Source organism: Microtus ochrogaster, linkage group LG4 (assembly GCF_000317375.1).
Source record: "Microtus ochrogaster isolate Prairie Vole_2 linkage group LG4, MicOch1.0, whole genome shotgun sequence".
NCBI classification, from domain to species: domain Eukaryota; kingdom Metazoa; phylum Chordata; class Mammalia; order Rodentia; family Cricetidae; genus Microtus; species Microtus ochrogaster.
The window spans coordinates 18,538,120-18,563,064 of record NC_022030.1 but is presented as its reverse complement, the minus strand read 5'-3'; the positions used below and the strand labels follow the sequence as shown (position 1 = coordinate 18,563,064).

Here is a 24,945-nt window from a genome sequence, read left to right as displayed (position 1 = left end):
CTCGAACTCACAGAGATCCGCCTGCCTCTGCCTCCCAAGTGCTGGGATTAAAGGCGTGTGCCACCACCACTCGGCTTAGAACCTAGATTTAAAACTACATGCATTGGCCTGGCTGTGATGGTACATGCCTTTCATTCCAACAGAGACAGATTTTGGTGAGTTCAAGACCTGCAAGTTCCAGGCCAACAAGACGGAATACTAAAACCTTGTACCAAGAAAGAAAAACAAACCAACCAACCAACCACATCAAACCAACTCCCACCTGTCACAAAATCAGAAAGAGAACTGTGGGACCAGAAAGATGTTAAGATGGTTTAGCAGTCATACACACCCAGTGTGTGTGTGTGTGTGTGTGTGTGTGTGTGTGTGTTCCCAGTACTCCCATGGAGGCTCACAACCGTCTCTAACTCCAGCTGCAGAAGATTTGTGCTCTTTTTTGATCTCTGGGGGCACCAGGCACACATGTGCCATACATATACATGTAGGCAAACCACTTATATACATAAATAAATTTGTTAAATTTTTTAGACAGAAAACAAAAGGGGGGACTATCAGAAGGGAACCCGCTAAAGAAGATAGGGAGGGTGGCGGGAAAGGGAGTAAACGAGAATAAAGTATGGTGACATTAAGTCATCATGATGAAGCCCATTTCGTTATATGCTAATGTAAAAGTGAGCTTAAAAAGTTCCTGTGCCCCCATGCAGCTTCCCTATAAGGATCTTCTGACTCACGTTGTGAATATTTGCTAGCGAAACTTCCAGCTTGCTCTGCAAAGCCACTGGCTACCCTGGTTGGCCAGGCACCAGCTTGTTTTCAGTGCCTGCTGAATCACTTTTGAGTGTTCTTCTGCCACACTGGTGAAAACCCCAATTAATCATCAAAGCAATCCCTAACTTGCCCTTGTCTTTGTGTCTCAGCAGGTCCAAAACCAAGTTCCTTACGGCATAGGGCCAGTTTGTCAAGACACGTTTCCTACCTACTGGCTAAAGCAGATCTCACTGTGTAGTCCTGGCTGCCTCTACCTCCCGAGTTAAAGGGGTGGATTAGCACACCTGCCATCATGCTCTTTTAAACAAGGGGCTGAGGGATACAGCTCACTGATATTTGCCTAGCCACGTGTGAGGCCTGGGTTCAATCTCCAGTACTGAGAGAAAAAAACAAGAAGATTGCTTTTCTTTTCTTTTTGGTTTTTCAAGACAGAGTTTCTCTGTAGCCTTGAAGCCTGTCCTGGAACTTGCTCTGTAGACCAGGCTGGCCTTGAACTCACAGAGATCCACGTGCCTCTGCCTCCCAAGTGCCTGCAGAACCACCGACCAGCAATCAGGCTGGTCTTAAACAAAGGCAAACCCCCTGCCTCTGTCTCCCAAGTGCCACCACATTCCCCTAAAATGCTGGCTTTTTAAATAATGGCGTCAATATAGATCTCTTGTGATGCAAGACTCACACAAGATCACAAACGCACTCCTTACCTTTTTTCTTGGATCCAGTGTCCACGAAGAAGAGCTTTTCATTTGGTGCCTCGGCCAACAAGCCACTGAAGGATAAAAATGCAGACCATTATCTAATATAATGCTGGTAAGACAAAGACCCTCCTAAGGTGCGGCCCAATTTTCTGGGTCCATTCCAACACCTCCTCAAACCCTGGGATCCAGGAAAACAACTGGAGCTTGGTATGTCTACACACTGTCAGGCCATCCAGAGCGGCCCGGAGAGGTCCTATGTCAAAATTTAAAAATAAGCCTAAAAGATATTCAAACTTTGTTGGAATTTCTGTAAACTTTATTAAAGACAGCACTAGTGAGTCTTCGACCCCGAAATCCCCCGGAGCCGGAAGTCCCCTGCCGGTCTCGTACCAGGCCGCAATGAGCGAGCCCAAGCTAGCGGAAGTTCCGCCCCACCTACCCGGTCGTGCGCTCCTGCAGCCGCACGTCGTCTAGGAACTGGTCTACCTCTAGCCCCAGCGGTTCCTCAGCGAGCCTCCTCCAGCCGCGTTTCTTGTTTCTGGGGCCCCGCCGCCGCCGCCTCAGAGCCGGATCCACCGAGGTGGGCCGCAGCCCAAGGAAGCCAGAGTCCGCATGGCTTTTCGAGCCGCGCTTCTCACCGCCGCTGTTACTTCCCGCCGCCATCTTCTTAAAGGAAGAGCTCGGTCGCTCAAACTCTGATATCCGGTTTGGAGTGTCCGCAACGCACTAGACGTATATCATGACGCACTTCCTGTTGCAACCATCTTGGTAAAGTGTAGTATTCCAAAGAGGTGAGGAAGGCTCTCTTGGTAAAGGATAAATGGTTTCTCTTCCAGGCTTTTGTCTTTTCTAAATTTTTATTCTCGGCCGGGCAGTGGTGGCGCACGCCTTTAATCCCAGCACCTGGGAGGCAGAGCCAAGCGGATCTGAGTTCGAGGCCACCCTGGTCTGCAAGAGCTAGTTCCAGGACAGGCTCCAAAGCTACGGAGAAACCCTGTCTCAAAAAACAAAAAACTTTTTTATTCTCATCTTATGTACATTGGTGTTTTGCCTGCATGTAGTTCTGTGCGAGGGAGTCAGATCCCTCCCCTGGAATTGTAGTTATAGGCAGTTGTGAGCTGCCATGTGGGTACCGGGAATTGAACCCTGGTCCTCTAGAAGAGCAGTCGGTGCTCGTAGCCGCTGGACCATCTCTCCAGCCCATTTTTTTTAAGTTCACATGTAGTCCAAGAAAGCTAAGAACTTTCAGGGTAGTACAAGATGACCTTGAATTCCTGATCCTTCTTCCCTCGCCTACTGCCACCCTACCAAGCTCCAATGTTTGCAACTTGGACAAACATTCTGACCTGTGGAGAGTAGGCTGTGTAGATTCTTGGGTCTCGCTCTGAGCAATATACCTTTCCCGCTGTTCTGAAAATTTGCTCAAGCTATTTGTTTTTAATTCTTTGACAAATTTCATATGTTATCTTGGCCATTTTTACTTGCATCGCCTGTAAAAATCACCTTTGCCACCCCTGCTGCCCAGCTCTTCTTCCCAGCAGTCTCGTCTCTCATGTCTTCTTTCGTTATACACGGGATTTATTAAGATTGTTTGTATGAGCTTGAGATGAGTGAAAGGTTAGTCACTAGATCAAAGGCAACTATGAGCGCCCACACCACTGAAAGACACCACTCCTCCCCAAACAGTAATACCATAGGGGTGGAGTCGGGTCAGTTTCTCTTTAACTTTATTAAAGAAGATGCTGGACATGGGACTGCCAAGAAGACTCAGGTAAAGGCTGTAGCTGACAAGCCTGATGGCCTGAGATTAATCCCCAGAACCCATATGATGGAAGCAAAGAGCCAACTTCTGCAAGCAACTTCACAACCTTCACAGGGCATGCTGTGGGGCATGTTTGCTTACACACACACACACACTAAAAAAAAGCTGGTAGTCATGATTCTAACCCTATCTACTCAAGGCAGGAGGATCACGTGATCATGGGCCATCCTGTACTGCAGGGTGAGTTCCAGTAACTTAGGGGGTCACAAAATGAAGAACAAGGACTAGAGAGAAGACTCGATGTGCTTAAGAGAGCTTTCTGGGCAATCAATGAGGAGCTGAATTTGAGTTCCCAGAACTTACATAAGAAGCTGAGTATGTGGTCGGGAGAGATGATTTAGCTGTTAAAAGCACTGGCTGCTCTTCCAGAAGAATCTGGTTCCTGGACCCACATGGTGGCTCACAACTGCCTGTTAAAACTGCTCTTTGGAATGCACACACCTGTGTACATGCATGCATGAATACATACATACACATAAATGAAAAAAGTGAATTTTTTTTAAAGTTCCAATCCTAAAATATTGGAAATCAATCAAAGACCTTTAGGAAGGTGAAAGTTGGACACAGAATGTGATATTCGAGCAGTGTAGACCTTAGGAAGGTGAAAGTTGGACACAGAATGTGATACTCAAGCAATGTTAGTTGCGTACGTTATTTACGTGCTTAGGAGGGGACTCGGAATCATTGCTCTCTGGCTTGATACTATACAGTACATTAGTTTTCTTGGCTGTAAAACAGGAGTAATAATGCTGTTATTCTGAAGATAAAAGTTAATACATCTAAAGTACTTAAAGTAATGCCAAGCATCTGAATGAGCTACTGCCTCTGCCTCCACCCCCACCTCACCCTCCCAGGCGCCCCTGGGAAATGGTAGTCAACTGAAGGGGTCTACAAAGTATTACAAAGATTTTTTTCCTCCCGTTGTGCTGAGAGTGGAAACAGCCCTGTGCAGTGCAGGAAGGGCAGGCACTGGTAACACTGAACCCCAGCCATACCACACGACTTTTTTTCCTCTCCAGGACAGGCTCAGTCTGGCCTGCTGCCTGGGATTACAAACTTAAGGAAAAAGACGCGGGGAGGGAACACATCGCGCCAGGGTCACACAGCGGAACTCGCAGGGTGTTGAGGTGATGGCCTGGACTGAGTCACTGACCGCCTTTCCGCTTGATTACGCCAGAGGGCGTCCCTGGCCACAGAGTGGGACTTGAGCGTGGGCGGGAGGCTCTGCAGGCCAGCGTGTCCTGGACGCGGTGGGTGTGGGCCGGGCGTGAGCCCTGTGCATTCAGACACTAATCCCTCCTCCCCCAAGACCCGGTGGTTTCAGGCTGCAAGATCTGCTCTAATGCATTTGCATCGTGTCAGTGCGCGCTGGAGGGCGCTTTGGGGACGAAGGGCGCATTGTACCCAAACTGGCACAGGTCCACCCCCAGGTCTGGGTTCCCAGGCCCTGAGGCGGGAGGGAGGGATGTCCCCGGGGGTGGGGAGGGCCCTGAGTAACTTTTCTTTGGAAAATATGCAGGGCTGGCCCCCAGCCCGAGACTGAGTCAGCGCAGTGTTGAGTCACAGGCTGCACCGCCCTTGTGAGCCAGAACGGTCCCCCATGCACCTCTTCCCTAGGGTCTTCCGCCCCAAAATAGCCTGACAGTGAAACAAGCAGCAGTCTTGGCTTTATTGGCCCTGTGGGGGACACTCTTGGGTTCCCAGCCCCTTCCAGCTGCCCCCTCCCATCTTCTCCATGATGTCCCCCACCAGGGGTGTTGAAGACAGGCATGGGGATCCCTTTAAGGAGGAGAAAAGGCTATAGCACCAAGAATTCCCAATCCCCCAGAATATCCGTGAAAACTCTGGCTTCAGTAAAGTGCCTGTCACCCCTGGGGCCTCTGTCTTTGGTAGGGACTCTATTTGAATATGACCTGAAGGTGGAAAGAGGGACCCGCTACTGGGGTCCCCAGCACTGGGCACATGCTGGGGATGCTGGGGGCACCGGGCAGAGGATGCAAACCATCCTTGAAGGAGCTGGGAAGCTGTTTTTAATCTGCTGCAGAATCTTTGTGAAAAGGGTGTGTTCAGAGTTCAAGGTTTGTGGGAAGAAAGTGACAGAAACGGGCCCATGTGAGGAAGGAGGAGGTCAGGTGTCTCCCTCTGAGCCCCCAATGGTCCCGAGACCTGAAGACATAATGGAGTAGGGAGCTCTAGCATGGCTGAGTAAAAGGAGCTGCTTACCTATAAAAAGGGACAAGGGGTCTTGCTGGTATCAGTGTTTGTGTGACTATGAAGATATCACACTCCTGAGAGTCTGTTCCATCAGGGCCCGGCATACAGTAAGTGCTCAATAAATATCCAATGGGACTGCAGATATGCCTCAGTTGACAGAGCGCTTGCCTAGCTTGCAGGAGACCCTGTGTTCACACCCCAGCACTGCATAGACCAGGAAGATGAGATATCCAGGCCATCCTCAGCTACATAGGAAGTTCAGGGGTATCCTGGGCTATCTGAGACATTGTTTTAAAAAAAATGAAAGGAAAAAAATCTCTATATAAATGATGGATGGATGTCTGTGTGTTTCTGTATGATAAGCCCTTGTGTATGTGAGGGTGGAGGTATGAAGGATGGGACAGAGAAGGTTTGTCACTACCCCCTGGTCCTCTAGAAGTGCTTTGACTGAATGTCTGGTATGGGGGAGTAGCCCCCCTCAAGTCCTTACAGCCAGGAAGGGTGGGCAGAGAGAGTGAGTGGGCCAGAGCAGGGATCTGCGTGTAGCCGTGTAGCCAACTGGAGCTGGGGAGCCACAGCAGGGCAGAGTGGGAGGGAGGACCATCAATCGCGGCTGTCTCACTCAGCAGAGCCCTTCTGGCGTCGCTTGGAAGGTGGCACCAGGCGGCGGGGCAGGTTGGTGGGCAGCCCGTGGCCCTCGAGCTTGGCCTCGATAAGATGGCTGGCCAGGGCGAACTCCTCATCATCCAGCATGCCATCTCGGTCAACATCGCTCAGCTTCCAGATCCGCCCCAACACAGAGTTGGGAAGCTTGGTGCCTACCATCCAGGTTTTGGCCTTGGAACCACTCAGCTTGCCATCGGCAGGCGCCAAGTTATAGAAGATTTCGTCGTATTTGGACTTGTCCTTGGTCACCACCCATTCGGCATCATCTTCTGAGCCCTCCTCGCCATCCTCCAGTGCCTCGTCAGGGCCCCGCTCCACGAAGGGGCCCATGTGGGTGCCCTCAAACGCACCACCCTGCACGCCAACCTCCACACTCTCCAGCTCCTCCTGCCGAAGCAGCGGCATAAGCTTAGCAATGTCGTGTGTCAGCATCTCATCCAGAGCCTCCAGCAGCTTTGGCTTCAAGGAGTGGAACTTAGTGAAGTCATGTGCCATCAACAGCTCCTGGGGGCGGGGAGGGGGGATGGAGAAGCTAGATGTCAGGGGGCAGCATCGCAAGGTCATGCCCTTAGCCCCTCACTACTAGGCGGGGGCTCTCTTACTAATGAGCCCTGTCCTGTTTTACTTTTTTCCCACTTTGTGTCAGGGTCTTGTGTAACCCAGGCTACCTTCCAACTCACGGTGTTAAGAAAGGATGGGCCAGGCGTCGGTGGCGCATGCCTTTAATCCCAGCACTCAGTCTTGAACTCACAGAGATCCGTCTGTCTCTGTCTCCCAAGTGCCCGGATTATAGGTGTGTGCCACCACCGCCTGGTCCAAATATTTTTTTAATTCATTATTGTTGTGGTTGTGTGTGTGTGTGTGTGTTTACATGAGTTCATGTGCACCACATGCATTTGGGACTCCGCAGAGGCCCAGAGAGGGTCTTGTAGCCCCAGAACTGGAGTTACAGATGGTTGTGAGCCACCTTGTGTGGTGCTAAGAATTGAACCCGGGTGTTCTAAAAGAGCAGTCAATATTCTTAACCACTTATCCATCCCTCTAAAGTCCCCCCCACAGACCTCTTTTTTTTTTTGAGATAGGATCTGACTATGCAGCTCAGACTGGCCTAGAACTTTCTGTGTAACTTAGGCTGGCCTTGAATTTCTGATCATCCTGTCTTTGACTTCCAAGCCTAGTGCTAAGATTAATAGGCATGAGTCAATATGCCTGACTATAACTCGGCTTTAATGTGATTAGTGACTACCATATTGGACAGCACAGCTTGGACCATTTCCTTCAAAGTAAAATATAGTGTCCTTAAAGACAGAGGCTGTATTCATCTACTCCTCCCCCTTTAAAGATAGGGTTACATGCCAGGCAGTGGTGGCACACACCTTTAATCCCAGCACGTGGGAGGCAGAGGCAGCAAAGCTACACAGAGAAACCCTGTCTCAAAAAACAAAGACAAACCAACCAAACAAAAAAAGATAGGGTCACAAGTAGCCAGGCTGGCCTTGAACTCCAGTAACTAAAGCTTCTTTGAGTTCCTGATCCTCCTGTCTCTCTACCTTGCTTAGATTACAGGTGTACAGGTTTTTTTTTGTTTTTTTTTTTGTTGTTGTTTTTTTTGGATTTTTCGAGACAGGGTTTCTCTGTAGTTTTTGCCTCTTCCTCTTCTTATGCTAAAATATTTATTTGGATTTTATGTGTGAGTGTGTGCACCATGTGTGTGCCCATTGAAGTCAGAAGAGGGCATTGGATCCCCTGGAACTGGAGTTATAGATAGTTGTGAACTGCCGGGTGGGTGCAAGGAAAGGAACCCAGGACACCTGCAAGGGCAGTAGCTGCTCTTAAGCTCTGAGCCGCTGACCAGCCCCCCCCCCCTTCTTGCTGACTGAAATGCAGACACAATGACTGGAGTTCCTGCAGTCATTAATACCATGGGCAAGCATGGGAAAGAGAAAGATAGTAGATCCCTGGCTCCACAAGCAGCAAGCTGCCCTTCCACCCCGAGTATATGCTAGGGTCTTCAAGGGAAAGAAAGTGACTTTCCATGTTAACTGTTACTATGGGTTTTATCCCCATTCTGTTACCCTAACTCATAAGGCCGGGTTCTGCTGGATGAAAATGGCATCCAGCCCTCCAGCCTTCCAGGCTCCATCTCAGAACCTACAGGAGACTCTCATCAACACCCTACCACCCTGTCTGGAGCAGCCCCCACCTGCATCTTCTGGCAGTCAGGGAAATCCCCAGGGGAGATGTGGTGCTCTAGCTGGATCTTCGCGAAGATGACAGGCAGCTTGAGGATCAGCTGCTTCTTCTTGTTTTCCTTCCCGAACACAGAGGGCATCTCTTTCTTCAGGTAGCTGATGATGTAAGCATGCACCTGCAGAAAGACATTCACATCTGAGCCCACAGCACAGTCACCAGGAGGAGACTGGAGCTGGGCAGGGCCTGAGAACCTGCATTGCATTCCTTTCTCTGAGGCAGGGTCTCGTGTAACACAGACTGGCCCTGAGCACCTGGTCCTCCTGCTTCTGCCTCCTGAGCGCAGGAATGACAAGTGCGAGTCACTATGCACAGCTTTCCTCTTGGGCTTTTTGATACAAGGTTGAACTCTATACCCCAGGCTAGATTCAAACTTACAGCCACCCTCCTGCCTCAGCCTCTTCAATGCTGAGATTGCAGTTGTAAACCCTTATGCCTGGTTAGAACCTCCTTTTCTTATATGTCACAGGTAGATGAACCCTACTGTCCTATCTAGTGGGGTTCAACCTAAGCTCCCCTCTCTGCTAAGCCATCTCAGCCACTCCCAGCTTTAAGCGCCTGCAAGCTGGCCTCACCCAAATACCAGCCCAGAGTTTGGGCTTGCCTCTCTCTCTCCTGTCACATTCCTACCCAGTTCCACAGCCTGAGGCCCTCCAGGGCACTTGGGCTCAGCCCAGAATGAGTTGCCCTCAGCTGTGCCTAGCTCTGGAAAGGGGTGTCTAAGCTCTGCCCACCTCAGAAACTAGACACCCTGGTTTCTTAAGAATCCTTACGTGGGGGCTGGAGAGATGGCTCAGTGGTTAAGAGCATTGCCTGCTCTTCCAAAGGTCCTGAGTTCAATTCCCAGCAACCACATGGTGGCTCACAACCATCTGTAAAGAGGTCTGGCACCCTCTTCTGGCCTTCAGGCATACAGACAGAATATTGTATACATAATAAATAAATAAATATTTTTTAAAAAAAAAAAGAATCCTTACGTGGTCCAGTCGGACTCCAACTAGCAATCCTCCTGCCTCCACCTCCCAAATGCTGAGGTAAGAAAGACCTCAATTTGTTGTTTGCATTTTAAAAACGTTTAAATGTGTTTGGGTGTTTTGTGTCTGCAGTACCCAGAGAAGCCAGAAGAGGGCATCAGATACACGGGGGCTAGAGTTAGAGATAGTTGTGGGTGCTGAGAACCAAACCTGGATTCTCTAGAAGAAGAGCAACCAGAGCTCTTAACTGCTGAGCATCTCTCCAGACACCCCCCCAATAATTCTTAAGAGCCCCACTGCCCTCCCTGACTGGCCCCTGCAACTTCACCCACGTGCTCTCCCATCTTTCCCCTCCATACACTGCTCACCAGCATTCGCTGACCAGGACACGAACTCGTCCCCCTACCCAGGGCCTTTGCATATGACCATGCTCTCTACCAGGAGCTCCATCCCAGCCTCCCCACAGACCATGAAAACCAAGTGTCCTTATCACTGCCATCTGATTATCTCCAGGTCCTTCTGTCTTCTTCACAGTCCAGCTGAGTCATCATTATTTTATCTGATTGCTCTGTTTCCCTCCATCAAACTACAAGCTCTGCCAGCTCAGGCCTTGTCTGTTTCCTCTGCAGTCCTGGGACAATATGCACAGAGTCCCTCAGGAAATCATTGTGGGATAAACCACTGAACTTGAGAACCTTTGAACCACATTGTCGTAAGTTATCGAAAAGTGAGCGTGAATGGCAGAATGACGAGTGCAGGCATGTCTGCTGTCTACGGGCGGCTCCATCGCCGAATGTGCATGTCAGGTGGAGATAAAATAAGGCTGGAGATGCAGGGCGATGTGGATGGGCAAGGCAAAGGTGCTTGCTGCCTGAGTGGGTCCCGCATGGTGGAAGGAGAGACTGACATAAATTGTCCTCTGGCCTTAATATATAGACTGTGGCACGTGAATGCATGACACACATATATCATGCTCACACACCATAAAATAAAACAAACAAGCACACACACACACAAAAAAAAAACCCAACAGTAATAGAAGAATCAACTCTTCTCAGATTATAGCCACAAGCATTATAGCATTCTGGAATCATCCCCTTCTAGTGTCTTACACTTCCACCAAAGGGCAGAGCCAGAGAATTCATGCACACCCTGCCTTGTACAGATATGAAACCGAGTTAAGGGAGTGAGTTACGGAGAACCCTTACTGAGCCTTCTTGGCCTTTAGGTTAACATCAAGTTACATTTTCTGAGAGCCCTTGACGGTCTTGTGCCACTGAAGGAGAGCACTCAAGGGAGGTTAAAGCCTTGTGTGCTGTTATTGGTGACTGGGGTCTGGGTCATTTGTGAAGGGCGTGCGGGCCAGGATGTGCCACGAAGTGGAATGGCATCATGAAGTTTGATCAGAGCCAACCCTGAAGACTAGGATCCCGGGCACTGAGCGAGGCACTGGGAAACTAAGCATGAGCTTGCAGGACCAGAGGAAAGCATAACCTACATTTTTGAGAGGCCAATCAAGAGTAGGGGTGTGTGTGGTCAATATGAAAGTTACCGCCTGATACCGGGAGTCAATGGAGAAGTTGCGTGGTTGATCAGAGAAAGCCAGTAAGGAAAAGCAGGGCTTGCCGGAAAAGGCAGTGAGGCGAGGGGTTGAAATGGTCGGGGAAGAGTAGGATTTGAGACAACGAGCCACTTGGGAAGGGCGGGGGCCTGCCAGAGTCGCCAATGGGGCAGGAGTGTGGGGATACAGCCAGTGAGAAAGGGTCAGCGGGGAGGAGGTGTGGCCTCCTAGAATATGTTAATGAGAAGGCTTTTGACCTGAAATGTCAAATAGGAGGGGCGTGGCCTGAGGATGGTCTATTGAGGAGGGGTGTGTCCTGTTTGGGCAAATCAATTGTAGCTTGCTGTACCTGTTAGGGCGAGTCAATGAAAAAGGGCGTGACATACGAGGACCGACCAATGTAAAGAGGTATTGCCTGCGAGGGCGGGCAATGGGAGAGGCGTGGCTTGTTTACAAATCCAGGGGAGTGGCCTTCTAGGACAGCCCAAAGGGGAGGGGCCTGGTCTGTGAGGACCCAGGCTGAGGACCGTGGCTGGGGGCCGGTCGCCAAGGCAAGCGGGAGCGCTGATGGCTTTTCCAGAGAGGAAGTATGGGAAGGTGGCAGGAAGAGATAAGGGGGAGGTGCGGGCTGGGCCGGGGAGCGGGTCGGACTCCGGGGTTTGTCCCGGGTTTCCGGAGCCACCTCCCGCCTAGCTAGGGCGCCAGGTGTCCGGCCTGGCCCCTTGGTCCCTGTGCCGCGGGACCCCAGGTTTGGCTTCTGTTTCCCAACGAGGAGTAAGGGTGAGCCAAGGGGTACTGAGAAAGACGGAGGGAGAGGTGGGAAGAGAGAGAAGACTAGGAAAAGGGTATGAACAAGAGGAAATAATTGAAAAAGGAAGAAACTGATGGAGACACAGTGACTAAAGGGACAGCCTTGGCCACCTGGGACAGACTCTGTCTTGGGTACCCAGTGCTCCCTTCCAAAGCGGATTCCTGCGGTGGGGTTGTAAGCGGTGATTCACTCCTCTCCAGCTCCTTTTAAACCACACCTCAGATGCCTTTACCACCTAGAACCTTCGTGGCCTCTTCTCCTGCCAGCTTCCTGCCCCACCTCCACCCTGGCGGCCTCCCCTGTGAATGCTCCGTTCCATCTCTGGCTCTGAAAGCAAAGCCCTTGCCCTCCTCTTCCTCTCTGAGGCCCAGCCTGAAACAGACTATGTCCTCCAACCCCCTCAGTCCTTCCTAGACCTGACTCCGCTCTCCAGAAGGCAGCTTTGAGTGCAACCCTGTCATCCTGCTCCAAACCGGTCCTCGTCTCCCTGGTGCCCTTAAACAAAGCACAAGAGCCTTGCTGTAGCCCACGGGATCGGCAGTCCCCAGTCTCGCAGTACTCCCTCTGATGCCCTCTCCTCTAAGAAGCCTTCCTGACTTCCCTTCCTGACTGGACGTTGGTTGGCTACCACAGCTGTGGGATAGGTCTCCTTTCTTCCCCCAGCAAAGGGTGAGCCTTAAGACTTCCTTAGGTATTCAGATCTTGGAACCCCACAGAGCAAGGCCAAGCAACCTTAGCCATTGCTGCATCTCCAGCAAGTCCCAGCAGAGGGCTAGGCACAGGAGTGACTTTGTTCAAGCTGAGGTGCTGCCGAGTGTCATTCATTCCATAAATATTTACAGAACAATTCAAGCCCAGGGGCTAAGGACACTCAGTGAAGGAATCCTAAGATGCCAAGTTCTGCAGCACTTAAGGGCGGAGTTCAGGAGGCAGAACAGGGGCCCTGACAGGCTCACAGGACGTGACAACATGGTAAAGGGTAAATCTGGAGTAGGTATGGTCATTAAGAGAGGGCCACCTTGCTGAGAAGGTGGCATTGAGTGAGCCGTATGGACAGTCGGGCTGCCAGGAAGAGCAAACAGAGTACAAAGGCCCCGGGGTAGGACTGAGGTGGCCAGTGTGATGTGCAGTGGCTGATGGAGAGAGTGGAGGTGAGGAGGAAAGGGAAGAAGTGAGCAGCTGTGGTGTTTGAATGAGAATGACTCTCAGACGCTCAAATATTTGAATACTTGGTCCCCACTTTATAAAACTCGTTGGGAAGGATTAAGAAGTTTAGCCTTTTTGGAGTAGGTATGCCAGTAAGAGTTGTTTTGTTGTTTGTTTGTTTGTTTGTTTGTTTGGGGGAGGGGGGGTTCAAGGCAGGGTTTATCTGTGTAACAGTCCTGGCTGTCCTGGAACTCGCTTTGTAGACCGGGCTGGCCTCAAATTCACAGAGATGCGCCTGCCTCTGCCTCCCAAGTGCTGGGATTAAAGACGTGTACCACCACCACCACCTGGCCGGGTATGCCATTAGGGGTGGGCTTTGAGATTTAAAAAGGCCACAGCATCCCCAGTTTGCTCTCAGTTCCTTGTGCTGACAGAGACTCTCCGCTATTGCTTCCGCACCATGCTTGCCTGCCTGCTTTCCGTCATGCTCCCCACCATGACGGTCATGGACTCTCTAACCCTCTGGAACCACCACACCAATAGCGTTTCTTTATAAATTACCTTGGTTATGGTGTCTCTTCACAGCTATAGAAAAGTAACTAAGACAGCCAACGAGAGGACTCGGCTTCTGTTCAAGTGAGAAGGAAAGAGGGAAAGGAGGCCGGCGATAGGATGGAGACAGACAGGGAAAGATGCCTATTCAGGGCAATGGTGGAAAAGGGACCCTCCACACAGGACTTCCTCCTTCAAGCACTAGATCAACCCATCAGGAGAATTAACTAATCTGGGAGCTAGGTGGTGCCAACTAGCTGCACAAGCAGAGAAGAAAAAAAAGTCTGTCCCGCGACTTCAAGACCTCTCCAACTTAGGTCTCCTGTGACTCCATCAATCCTCCATAGCCTCCCGAAGTCCTCCCCAGTCCCCCTAAGTCCTCCTCAACCTCTTTCAGTACTCTTAAAGTTTTCTGACTACCTTCCCCATCTCCTGATCTCCCTTTAAATCCTCCCTCAACTTTTCGAAGTCCTCCCGGGCCCCAGCCTGCCCTGCTCACCCGCACTAGCCGTGCCCTCTTCACTAGGTCGTTGAGCTTGCGCAAAGCCGCATGGCGCGGTAGACCTTGGATGTCACGGAAGAGGTCCTGTTCCTCCAGCTCGAAGAGATGCCTGTTGTCCGGCACAAGGAGCGGCTGGGACCAGAAGGAGCCGATGTAGACGCGCAGGACCTCGGGCGTGCCCACCACCTTGCCCAGCGCCCACATGAGTGCTCCGTAGACACGCATCAGCTGCTGCGTCTCCACCATGTCCGCCTTGTTGAGCACCACGCGGATCTTGTCCTCGTGTCCACGCAAGGCATCGATGGCCTCTGAGAACTCATCGGAAATTTCCAACTTGTGGGCGTCGAAGAGCAGGATGATGAGGTCCACGCGCTCGGCAAACCAGCGCAGGACCGCTGGGAAGTCGTAGCCTGGAGCAGGAGGAGGACAGGGACCCGAGGAATAGACGTCACACCCTCACACCCCGCTCGTTAGCATTCATTTTTTCCAACTGATACTGGATGGTGCAAATGTTCAGATTGTTAACCATGTAATTCCCGCGTATGCCAAGGCTCAGAGTCTCTACATGTGCCCCATAACTGCCACTTTTCAGGACCCAGACCCTCAAGCCATCTGGCTTCTTGGATGAGGCAACCATGCCCCCCACCCCCTTCACCTCACCCTCTACCCCTCCACTCTCCTGATTCCCAGATCACTGGCTTTTCATTCATTCCTTAGGCAGACACTGGGCATTTGTTTTGGCATCGATATATTTATTGGCATTTAAAATCCTGAAGCGTGGGGCTTGTGGGATGGCTCAGAGTGTAAAGGTGCAGCCACCAAGCCTAACAGCCTGAGGTGGGCCTGCAGCTTTCCTCTGACTGCCACTCATATGCCACAGCATGGATCCCCACACAAGAAATAAAATGAAATAAAAATACTTTCAAATGCTAAAGCTGGGGGCTAGAGAGATGGCTCAGCGGTTAAGAGAACACACTGCTCTCCCAGAAGACCCCAGTGCCGTTGGTAAGCAGCACCCACAGCAGGCGGGCTCCAGGGGAGGATCCAGTGTCCTCTTCTGGCCTCCTTGAGTACCACATTCATGCACACATTCACACTCGCACACAGTCTTTATTTATATTTAAAATATTTATCACTTCTATGTGTGCGCGCACGCATGTGTGTATGGGTACCTGTAGAGGCCAGAAGAGAGTGTCATACAGACCACCCACAGCTGGAATGACAGATGGTTGTGGGTCACCCAAAATGAGCGCTGAGAAATGAGCTTGGGTCCTCTGCAAGACCAGCTAGTCCTCCTAACCACAGAGCCATCCCTCCAGCACCCGCATAAGGTGGCCAGAGATGATTCTGTACATCTTGAATCCCCACACTCAGGAGTCAAAGCAGGTGGCCCTCTGTGAGTCTGAGGCCAACCTAGTCTACATAGTGAGTTTCAGGACAGCCAGGGCTGCATAGTGAGACCCTGTCTCCAAGAAAAATCCTAAAATGATCTCAAAGAGGCCCCTGGTATTTCTGAGCCTTCTCCCAGCACTTCCCTGGGACTTGTTGGGTGGGCCAGAAATTGAGAGACAACAGGAGGTCAAGCTACTAAGACTTTTGTGTGTATGTCTGTGTGTATCTGTGTGTGTGTGTATTTATACATCTATATATGTCTCTCTGTATGTATATGTGTGTGTTTGTATGTCTGTGTGTCTGTTTCTGTGAGTGTGTCTGTATGTCTGTGTATGCCTGTATGTCTATGTGTGTCTATGTATCTCTCCATGTGTATCTGTGTGTGTCTGTATATGTCTCTCTGTGTGTGCACATGTCTGTGTGTATCTGTGTCTGTCTGCGTGTATGTGTGGGTGGGTGGTGCACATGAGTACAGGTATCCATGGAAACCATAGGTGTCAGATCCCCTGGAACTAAAATGACAAGTGGTTGTGAGCAGTCCAGTGTGGGTGCTGGGAACTGAACTTGGTTCCTCTCCAAGAGCAATTTGCACTCTTAGCCACGGAGCCATCTCCTCAGTCGTGCTATGTCCTTGCCACCCTATATGTTTAATGGTTCGTGTCCATCCATTCACTCATTCCTTCCTTCCTTCTCTCATCCATGCCCTTCAATATTTCTCACCTTTATTCCTTCACTTCTTCATTCACTAATGAGCAAAACTTAGGAGAGTGTAAAACCCACCCTTGACCTGGCAAACAGGAAGCTCTGCCCTGCCCCCATGTACTACGATATTAGCAAGTAGCTCAACTTTTCTGAACTTGCCCATCCCCTAACATTAAAAAACAGCAATCACGATTGGTTCTGTCTCATAGACAATCAGATGACAACTAAGCTCACCTGTGGGAAAAGCTGAAGACGGTGTGTGCCATTGTGCCCATGAAGATTATTAGAGAAGAAACGAGGCACAAGGGGTAGAGAGAGTGTTCAGCAAATACCAGCCCTAGGCCACCAGACACATAGGGGCGGCTTAGGACGCATCTCTCCTTGCCTGATTCAGCAGAAGGGGAGGCTGAGGTGGCCCCAAATCTGCCCTTACAGTCTGGGGACAAATCTGTGCCCAGAGTAGTCAAGTTAGGATATGGGGGGTCCTGGAAACTGTGGAGAGTCCCTGAGGGGGTGCTCTGGCCTGGCCTAAGCATAGTTCAAGGAGGACTTCCTGGAAGAGGGGATACAGAGCAACAGCTGGCCAGATAAGGGACCATAACTGGTGTCCTGACTTGAGCTCAGGCTATAACAGACTCACTTGCCCCACAGAATCCAGTAGACAGCAATTATGTCACCATTCTCCAGCTGAGGAAACCAAGATACAGAAGTCGTGCAGGCAGGAGGCAGCCGAACAGGAGTCACTTCAGTAGCTGTAGCTGCCTGTTCATCCCCCCACTCTCACCCCAACATGGGCCCCAGGAGGCAGCCTGCCCCTTGTTGATGGGAGGGGAAGGGGTATTGTTCTGGGGGAAGGAAGGGCCAGGTCACTGCAGGGGCAGCAGCTGGGCCTCTCCCCCCTCCCTAGTATCTGCATACACCCTGGCCTGGATTTGGAAAGTCTGTCTCATGGGGTTGAAAGGGAGGGGGGAATGGAGAAAGGGAGGGGAGAGGGAGGCAGGGACGTTGAGTCAGTGTGGGAATGGAGACGTGGCAGAGACGGGATGTTCACCCAAGAAAAACAGTCCTGGTTACCGGTCGCCCAGGCACCCATTTCCTCCATACAGCTAACGTAACCCTTCTCAGGGGTTCCTATGGTTTATCTCCCTATTCACTGGCGGGAAACTGAAGCACACAGATACAAGGTGGCTTGGTTAAGTCATTACAATGCCAGGGAACAAAGCCTGGCACGTTGGTGCATGCCTATCATTTCAGTGCAACAGCAGCTGAGGCAGGAGGACTGCCACCAGCTTGGGGCCAATTTGAAATACATAGTGAGTTCCAGACCAGCCTGAAATACAGAACAAAAAGGCTCTGTGTCAAAAAAACAAGGGAATGAAAACATTAGCAGATCTAGACTGGAAGTGTTCAAGCAGGACGCTCCGGGCAACAGTCACACAGGGGCAAGCTTCTCCAGGCAGCCACACCTCTGCCAATGTACACACCTACCACCAAACAGCTGGATGCATCAGAGTCTCCTGCACTCAGACTCACACTCCCAGACACATGCTTGTGTGTCGGAGTCTGGGACCTGCACAGATACGCGTGCCACGTGGTCACAAAGATGCTTGGGACACACACGGCATCACAGACGCAGGAATCAGTACACACTCCAGCACGGAGGCCTGTCTGAACACACACTATGTGGCAGAGACACTACTGTGATGTCCACGCTGACCTCCAACTGGTCACAATCCTCCTGTCTCGGCTTTCCCGGCACTGGGATGACAGATGTGCCCTGCCACACACACAAGCTCTCCGGTAATGAAACAACTTTCAATACTGACCTACACAGACGTAAATACAGATTCACGCACACGCGCACACACACACACACACCTGTATAGAGTCACACACAGAGCTGAGGATGTAGTTCACTGGTAGAATGTTGGCCTAGGATCCCCCAGTGAAATGCTGGGGGCGTGGCCTGCTTGTCTACTATGTGTGTGGCACCAACACTGCAATAAAAACAGCCTCACAAGATCCCTCCACGTCCCCCGCCCCACACCTTCCCTCAGAATCACATAAAATCACAGCTAGTCACAATTAGAGGTACACAGCGCACGTAGCCAGCCCCTGTCACTCTTCCGTCAATTCTTACAACTTCAGAGTCACGGCCACCACGCCACACTTGCCAGCCCACCCCATCACAGGCAGACACACGTAGCCTCCCCTACTCATCACACAGTACTTCCCCAGGATTTACCGTTCTCCCCTCCCCCACAAGTCCCCCTGGACAAACAGGCTCCACCCCCTATGCCTCCAGAGTCGGAGGAAGGGGATCCCCATCCCCACCCCACATCATCTCCTGCGGAAGCTGGGGCCCTAGGCTCCCTCCATCACTTAGGCCCAGCCCCTGGGCTAGGCACACCAGGAATTCCTCCCGCCCCTGCTCCTCCTCCACCTCCAGCTGGCAGAGCGGTGTCCACTTCTGCAGCTGCCTCCCGTGCTTCTCCCTCGGGGCTGCTCTGCTGGACAGCGGCCAGGGGCACTGGCACTTTTGGAGCCAAACTCTGCCCTGGCCCCGCCTCCTGCCTGGCCTTGGGTCCCCTCTGCCCCACACTGTTGCCTTCTTTGCCCCAATTCCCTGGCCGAGGCCTAGGGATGGGGGTGGTGATAGGGACAGACAGAAAGGCTGTGGGCCCAGATGCTAGGGTGGGGGAGAAGTTGGGAGGGGCTAGAGTAGGAGCGGGGCTAAAAGACTGGGCAGGGTGGGAGGGGATAGGCTCACTGGAGGCCCTGCTGGAATTTACCCCCCCATTGCTCCCCCTGCTCAGCTGTTTATAAATTCCAGGCCCGGCCTTGGCCCCCACCCAGATTCTCCCTCTTAGCTCCATCTGTGGCCCAGCCTCCCAGCCAGGAGCTCAGAGGAACAAGCATGGGGCCCAGGGCCTCCCTGGCCAGCCTGTCTCTTCCTGGGACTCTCTAAGCACCTCCCGTCCCTCTTCATCTCTCCTTTTCCATCCTCCTAACTGGCCCAGACATGTGGCTCCAGCCTGCTCACATGTGTTCACCCGTGCCTCCCCCGCCCCACCACCAGCACCAACGGAAGGAATGGCAGCCTCCTGTAGCTCCATGTGCCTGCACGGAGACAACCAAAGGAGACCCTAGCCTCCTCCGTTCAACCTAGAGGTGCAGGCCTAGTCCACCTCTTGTAGACCCTGGAGTCCAGGCCCCAGCCTCCTCCCTCAGACACAGGGGTCCAGTCCCACCTCCTCCCTTATATTAGGCTTCCTCCTCACTCACCGCGGCTCACTCTCTGTTTGGCACCTGATAGGATGCCCGGTGTGTCTATGATGCTGATGCTCTCCAGGACCTGGTTGGGGAGCTGGGCACACATAAACCTGGGGGGAGGGGGTGGAGACAGAAGGTCAGGGCTCAGTGTAAAGAAGGGCAGAAAGAGAAAGGGCACTAAGGGTGCCATGAAGAGAGAGGCAGGTGCGGAGGACAGGAGTCCTGGAAAGAAGGAAGTTCAGAGGGATGGTGGGATCTACAAAAGAAAACAGATCTGTTTCTGGGGATATCCCAAGGAACATTATAACCCTGGGTTACCTTCATTTTCTAGATGAACATGAGAGGCACAGAGAGGTTAAATCACTTGACTAAGGCTGCCCAGCACTCAGCAGCCTAGGCACAATTGGAAGCCAGGCCTTCCATAGGAAAGGTAGCAGATGCAGGAGGGGAAAGAAGTAGGCAGAAGAATGAGAATCAGAGCTGAGATGGATAGAAGAATTCTGGGATAGATGTCCCTCGTCCCCCCTCCTGGCTGACAGCTGCCACACCTGTTGAGGAAAGTGTTTCCGAAAGGATTGAGTTTGCGGAAGGGCTTCTCTGGGTCCACAACAAGAGCATTGCCCGGCACGGTGCCCTCTGTCTCGCCATGCATGACAGCCACGAAGCAATCGGTGGTGGGCTCTGGACCCACACGAGAGCCAGGAACCTCCTGCTCCAGAAGGTACTGGATGAAGCTGGTTTTGCCAGTGCTATACTGGCCAGCCACCAGCACCATGGGTTTGCCATCGAAGTCGGCATCTTCGAGAGCCGGTGAATGGAAAGCCCCGAAACGGTAGTGTTCCTCCAGGGGCAAAAGTTTTGTGCGGTACAACTCCTTGAGGGAAGAGGTCACAGTGCGGATGGCCTCATGTCGCTGGCCCCGAGCTCCACTCTTCTTCAGCCAGCTGAACATGGTGACTTCAATCCTACTGGGTCACCCAAGGAGACTACAGGGTGGAGAGCTTACCTGTCGGAGAAAGGAGGGGACATAGTGGAAGCCGGCTGGGGAATGGCTAGAGATGGGAGGAGGTGCAGGGGGACTCAGTGCTGGGGAGCAGAGGGGTTTGCCTGGAGATTAACAGCGGCACGGTTCAAGGGGGAGCAGGGTGGGGAAACAAAAGGGAGAACAAAGGACAGGAAGGAACTGCTGGGGGTGGGGGCGGGACACAGCCCTGAGCTGGATATCAATCCAGTACTAATGCCAGCGCTTGGGAAGCTGAGGCAGGAAAACTCACAAGTTCCCAGTTGACCCGGACAACATGTAAGAAGACCCTCTCAAAAGACCCCACACGTCCATCATTGGACGTTTTTTTTTCTCTGGAATGGCTCGCTTCATGCTGCAGGAGTCCAAGAAAGGAGCCATACAGGCCAAATGCCACCCAACCAGAGCCCCCAAGAGAGGACCTGGCCATACAACAGTTAATGATACCTGAGAAGCTCCAGGTATGGGGGCAGACAAGGGAAACTGACCACTGACCACAGGGTCAGCAAAGGTCAGGGCAAGGCTGACTTTTGAGGTTCTTCATGAAGGACAGGCAAGACGAAGGTCTTAGGCAGAAGATGACAGGTGCAAAGGCCCAAGGGTGTGACTGGCTCTCGGGCGCTGGGAACTGAGGATTGTTTGGTGGGGACACAAAACCAGAGGGTTGTGAAATGAGGGGCAGAGGCTACCTAGGTGCACCCAGGTCAGGAGAAGCCCTGGACATGAGGAAGAAACAACGTGATAAGCATAAGCCAGACATGGTGACAGCTTGTATTTGGAGTGTGGTGCTAGAACGAAACCCAGGACCTTGGGCATGCTAGACAATCACAAGACTGCTAAGCCATATCTGAGCCCCTCACTGGGGGATTCTGGGCAGGTGCTCCATCACTGAGTCACACCCCCAATCCCTCACTGGGGCATTCTAGGCAAATGCTCTCCCACTGAGTCACACCCCAAACTCTGTGCTAGCTCACTTAGTTTTTGTGACTATCAAGTGAATTTGTCATTATCCTCACTTTAAGTCTTTTGTTTTTGAGACTGTGTCTTACATATCCCCTGATGGACTCAGATTTACTAGTAGCTGAGAATGATCTCAAACTTCTGATCTCCTTGGTTCTACCTCCCTAGCACTGAGGTTACAGATATGTACTGCCATGAGCAGTTTTATCCAGAGTTGGAGCTGGAACTCAAGGTTTCCAGCAAGCTAAGGAAGCACTCTACAGCTGCATCCTCATTCCTACCCACGTCCTAAGGAGGAAATTGAGCCTCGGGAGGACAGCAATAGCTTGCACAGGATCCCCGGGCTAGGAAACACCCCAGCCAGGCAATGCGTTCTCAGACCCTGTCTCCCTTCCTAGGTCTCAAGAGCATAGTTAGAGAAAAAGTCATCACCAACCCTGAAACAGTGAGCACCTCCGAAGCCAGACTGTGCTCTCTGTATACCCCATACCTTCAAGAGCCTTTTAGTCACTGCGGAGTCTGGGGTGACATGCTCCTGTCTGTCAAGAATAGTTTCTTTCCTCACTCCATAAGTAGACGCTTATGATTTGAGAATGAGTTTTTGGTCAGATTGGAGTCCCTCATGTCATTTTTCGCAGAAGGAACAGAGGGCTTCCTGGAGAAACAGCTGTCCCAAGGCTGGGGCCAGGAAGGAACAGTCCAGTCTGGATCAGCTCAAAGACCGCCGGGAATGCAGTTCCCAGCCTGAAGTGGCTCCCATTAGCCAGAGATGAGGCAGTTTTTCCTTTTTTCTTTCATTTTTCCTAAAATTCATTTCTTTATTTTATGTGTATGAGTGTTTTCTAGGCATGCTTGTCTGTGTACTATGTGCAGGGAGTGCCCTTGGAGACCAGAAGAAAGTGTTGAATGCCCTGGACTGGAGTAACAGACAGCTGTGAGCTGCCATATGGGTACTGGGGATCGAACCAGGGTCCTCTGGAAAAGCAGCTAGTGCTCTTAATCCCCAAGTCGGAGCCATCTCTTTAAACTTCTCCCCCTTAAAAAAAAGGGGGAGGGTTCTCACCGTGTAGCTCTGGCTGGCCTGGAACTATGTAGACCAGGCTAGCCTTAGATTTGGAGATCTGCCTGCCTCTGCGTCCTACATCTTGCATCTGGCTCAAAAAAAAATGGGACAATCTAAGCATCAAGAAGCCCTGCAAATCAAAATTTAAAGCCCCTAAAATCCTAGTGACACAAAGGGAGAGGAAAGAATAGAAGGAAAATGGATTGGAGAAAAAAAGAGGTAGGAGAGGTGACAGAGGCAGGAACCTGTGACATAGCCACAAAGGGGACCGTGGGAGGGTCCCAGACAGGGAGGCCACTGAGGTATATCTCAAAAAGGACCGTTAGGAATGGCTAAAGGGTCTATGCACTTGGTGAGTCAGGAGAGGACTCTTGAGTGCAAGACAGATCAAGGAGAGCAGAAAAATGGGTGTGGACGGTGGGAGGCTATTTCAAAGCGTGGTGGTGGGGGGTTCTTCAGGATGAGGAAAGTTGGGGAGGAATTGGCAGAACTGGAAGTGGGGTGGTGAGGGCTAGGAAAGACGGAAGGACTAGGAGAGGCTGGGGAAGGCTGGGGAGATCTGAGGAGGTTGGGGGAACTAGGGGAGAATGGAGGAGTTGCTGGGGAGGGAGGTCCTGGGGGAAGAGTGTGGGACCTGGGAGGGACTGGGAAGGAAGGTCAGGACGCAGATTGTTACAGGAGAGCGGGGTTGAGGGTTGGGGTTTGGGGAGCACTCACCAGGGACCCGGGGAGCGCAGAGCAAGCTGTCTGAGCTCTGTCCCGTCCGCAGCAGAGTGAGCCGGGTGGGGCTGCGCGGGAGGAGCACCGGGCAGGGCGGGCCCGGGCCCCCTGTCCCAGCCCGTGTTGGCCTCGCGCGCCCCCTGGCGGGCACTGTGAAGACATACACAGGCTCACTTGTGTAGTCCTTGGTTCGAGCTGTGCCTGGTCCTCCAGTTTTGGTTCCCTCCCAGTCTGTCTCTCTTGGCAAATGAGTAGACAGAGGATGTAGCAGGTATACCAATAACTTATCCTGTCATAGTAGTGCATGCCTATATTTTCCAACACTGGTGAGACCGAGGCATAAGGATGGTAAGTTTGTAACCAGTCTGGACTATTTGGCTGGATCCTATCTTAAAAATAATCGTAAACCAGTAATTTTAAAATCTAAGTGTATGGGCCTGGTATGGTGGCACAGGGCTTTAATCCCATCAATCAAGAGGCAGAGGCAGGCAGATCTCTATGCTTTTGAAGCCAGCCTGATCTACATAGCAAATTCCAGGTAGGCCAAACCTACCTAGTGAGACCCTGTGTCAAAAAAACAAGTAAAAAAAAAAACAAAAAAAAACAAAAGCAGAACAACAAATGTCTTGAGTGCATGTAGGTTGGTTGGTAGAGTGCCTGACCATCTAGGATGTATGTATGGGGCCCCATCCCCAGCACAGGATACACGCAGCTTGGTGGTGCAGGCTTGGGCTCTCAGACGGGCTCATATTGCATTATTATACAATATGTGCCTTTTTTGGTTTTCTAAAATAGGGTATCCTAGCTAGGCAGTGATGGCACATGCCTTTAATTCCAGTACTCGGGAGGCAGAGGCAGGCGGATCTCTCTGAGTTCGAGGCAAGTCTGATCCACAGAGCGAATTCCAGGACAGTCAGAGCTACACAGAGAAACAATATCTCAAAAACCTCAAAATAAAATAATATATGGTCTCCCTAAGTAGCCCAAATTAGCCGTCACGATCCTCTTGCCTCAGCCTCCCAGATGCTGGGAGTACAAGTGTATGCTACCACACCTAGCAATCAAACAGTTGCTTTTCTGAAGACACTGCCTGCCCACAATGCCAGGCAGCGACCACAAGAGTGCCACCATCCAATTGGTTCAACGTCGCCACCCAGTGCCCAGGGGTTACTATTGCTGTTATTTCTGTATGTGGTTTGTGCACATATGTACGAGTGTGTGCCTATGGGCGTGTGCAGAAGCCAGCCTATGCCACGTGTCCTCTATCAATCCCCAGGCTATGTGCCCTTGTCACCCTGGTGCTGGGATTGGAGGTCTGAGATGACACTTGGTTTTTATGTGAGTTCTGGCAATCGGGACTCAGTTCTTGATTGCACAGTAAGATCTCTCACCCACAATGCATGGCAGATAGGGTCTCACACACTACTCTGTAGCAGAGGATGGTCGTAAACTTTTGATCTTCTTGCCTCTGTACAAAGTGCTGGGACTACAGGTATGTACCGCCATGCTGTTTATGAGACGCTGGGAATGGAACCCAGGGCCTCCTGCATACATAACCAAAGTTTTGTTCTTTCAATTTTTTATGTACTTACTTAAATCCATAAGTTATTTTAATTTAATGTGTATGGGTGTTTAGCCTGCCTGTATGTCTGTGCATTATGCACCTCAGAGGCCAGGAGTCAGATGCCCTGGGACTGGAGTTACAGATGGCCATAACTCACTAAGTGGGGGCTGGGAATCAAACCCAGGTCCTCCGCAAGAGCAGCCAGTGCTTTTAAGTGCTGAGCCATCTCTCAAACTCCCGTTTATTTGTGCTTTGAGAGAAGGTCCTGTATAGCCCAGGCTAACCTTGC

The 24,945-nt window shown here is 51.5% G+C and overlaps 2 protein-coding genes across 4 annotated transcripts in view; both read right to left on the bottom strand.

Annotated features, from left to right (window-relative positions):
- The window catches only part of Nop53 (NOP53 ribosome biogenesis factor), an 8,589-nt gene extending 6,434 nt beyond the window's left edge, over window positions 1-2,155 (bottom strand). For all 3 annotated transcript variants that reach the window (XM_005361072.2, XM_026786499.1, XM_013351462.2), the window contains exons 1-2: window positions 1,903-2,155; window positions 1,470-1,534 (exon numbers count right to left, since the gene is read on the bottom strand). In XM_005361072.2, the coding sequence (XP_005361129.1) occupies window positions 1,470-1,534; window positions 1,903-2,126 (289 nt within the window). In that variant the 5' untranslated portion in view covers window positions 2,127-2,155. The remainder of the gene's footprint in view (window positions 1-1,469; window positions 1,535-1,902) is intronic.
- Window positions 2,156-4,935: 2,780 nt separating this feature from the next.
- On the bottom strand, window positions 4,936-23,157 carry Ehd2 (EH domain containing 2). The gene is made up of 6 exons (XM_005361071.2): window positions 23,090-23,157; window positions 19,877-20,334; window positions 19,341-19,438; window positions 13,959-14,371; window positions 8,369-8,533; window positions 4,936-6,669 (listed from the first exon to the last, which is right to left on the bottom strand). Exons 2-6 carry the CDS (start codon window positions 20,278-20,280, stop codon window positions 6,118-6,120), a joined length of 1,632 nt encoding a protein of 543 aa, XP_005361128.1. The 5' UTR covers window positions 20,281-20,334; window positions 23,090-23,157; the 3' UTR covers window positions 4,936-6,117.
- Between the last annotated feature and the right edge of the window lie 1,788 nt (window positions 23,158-24,945).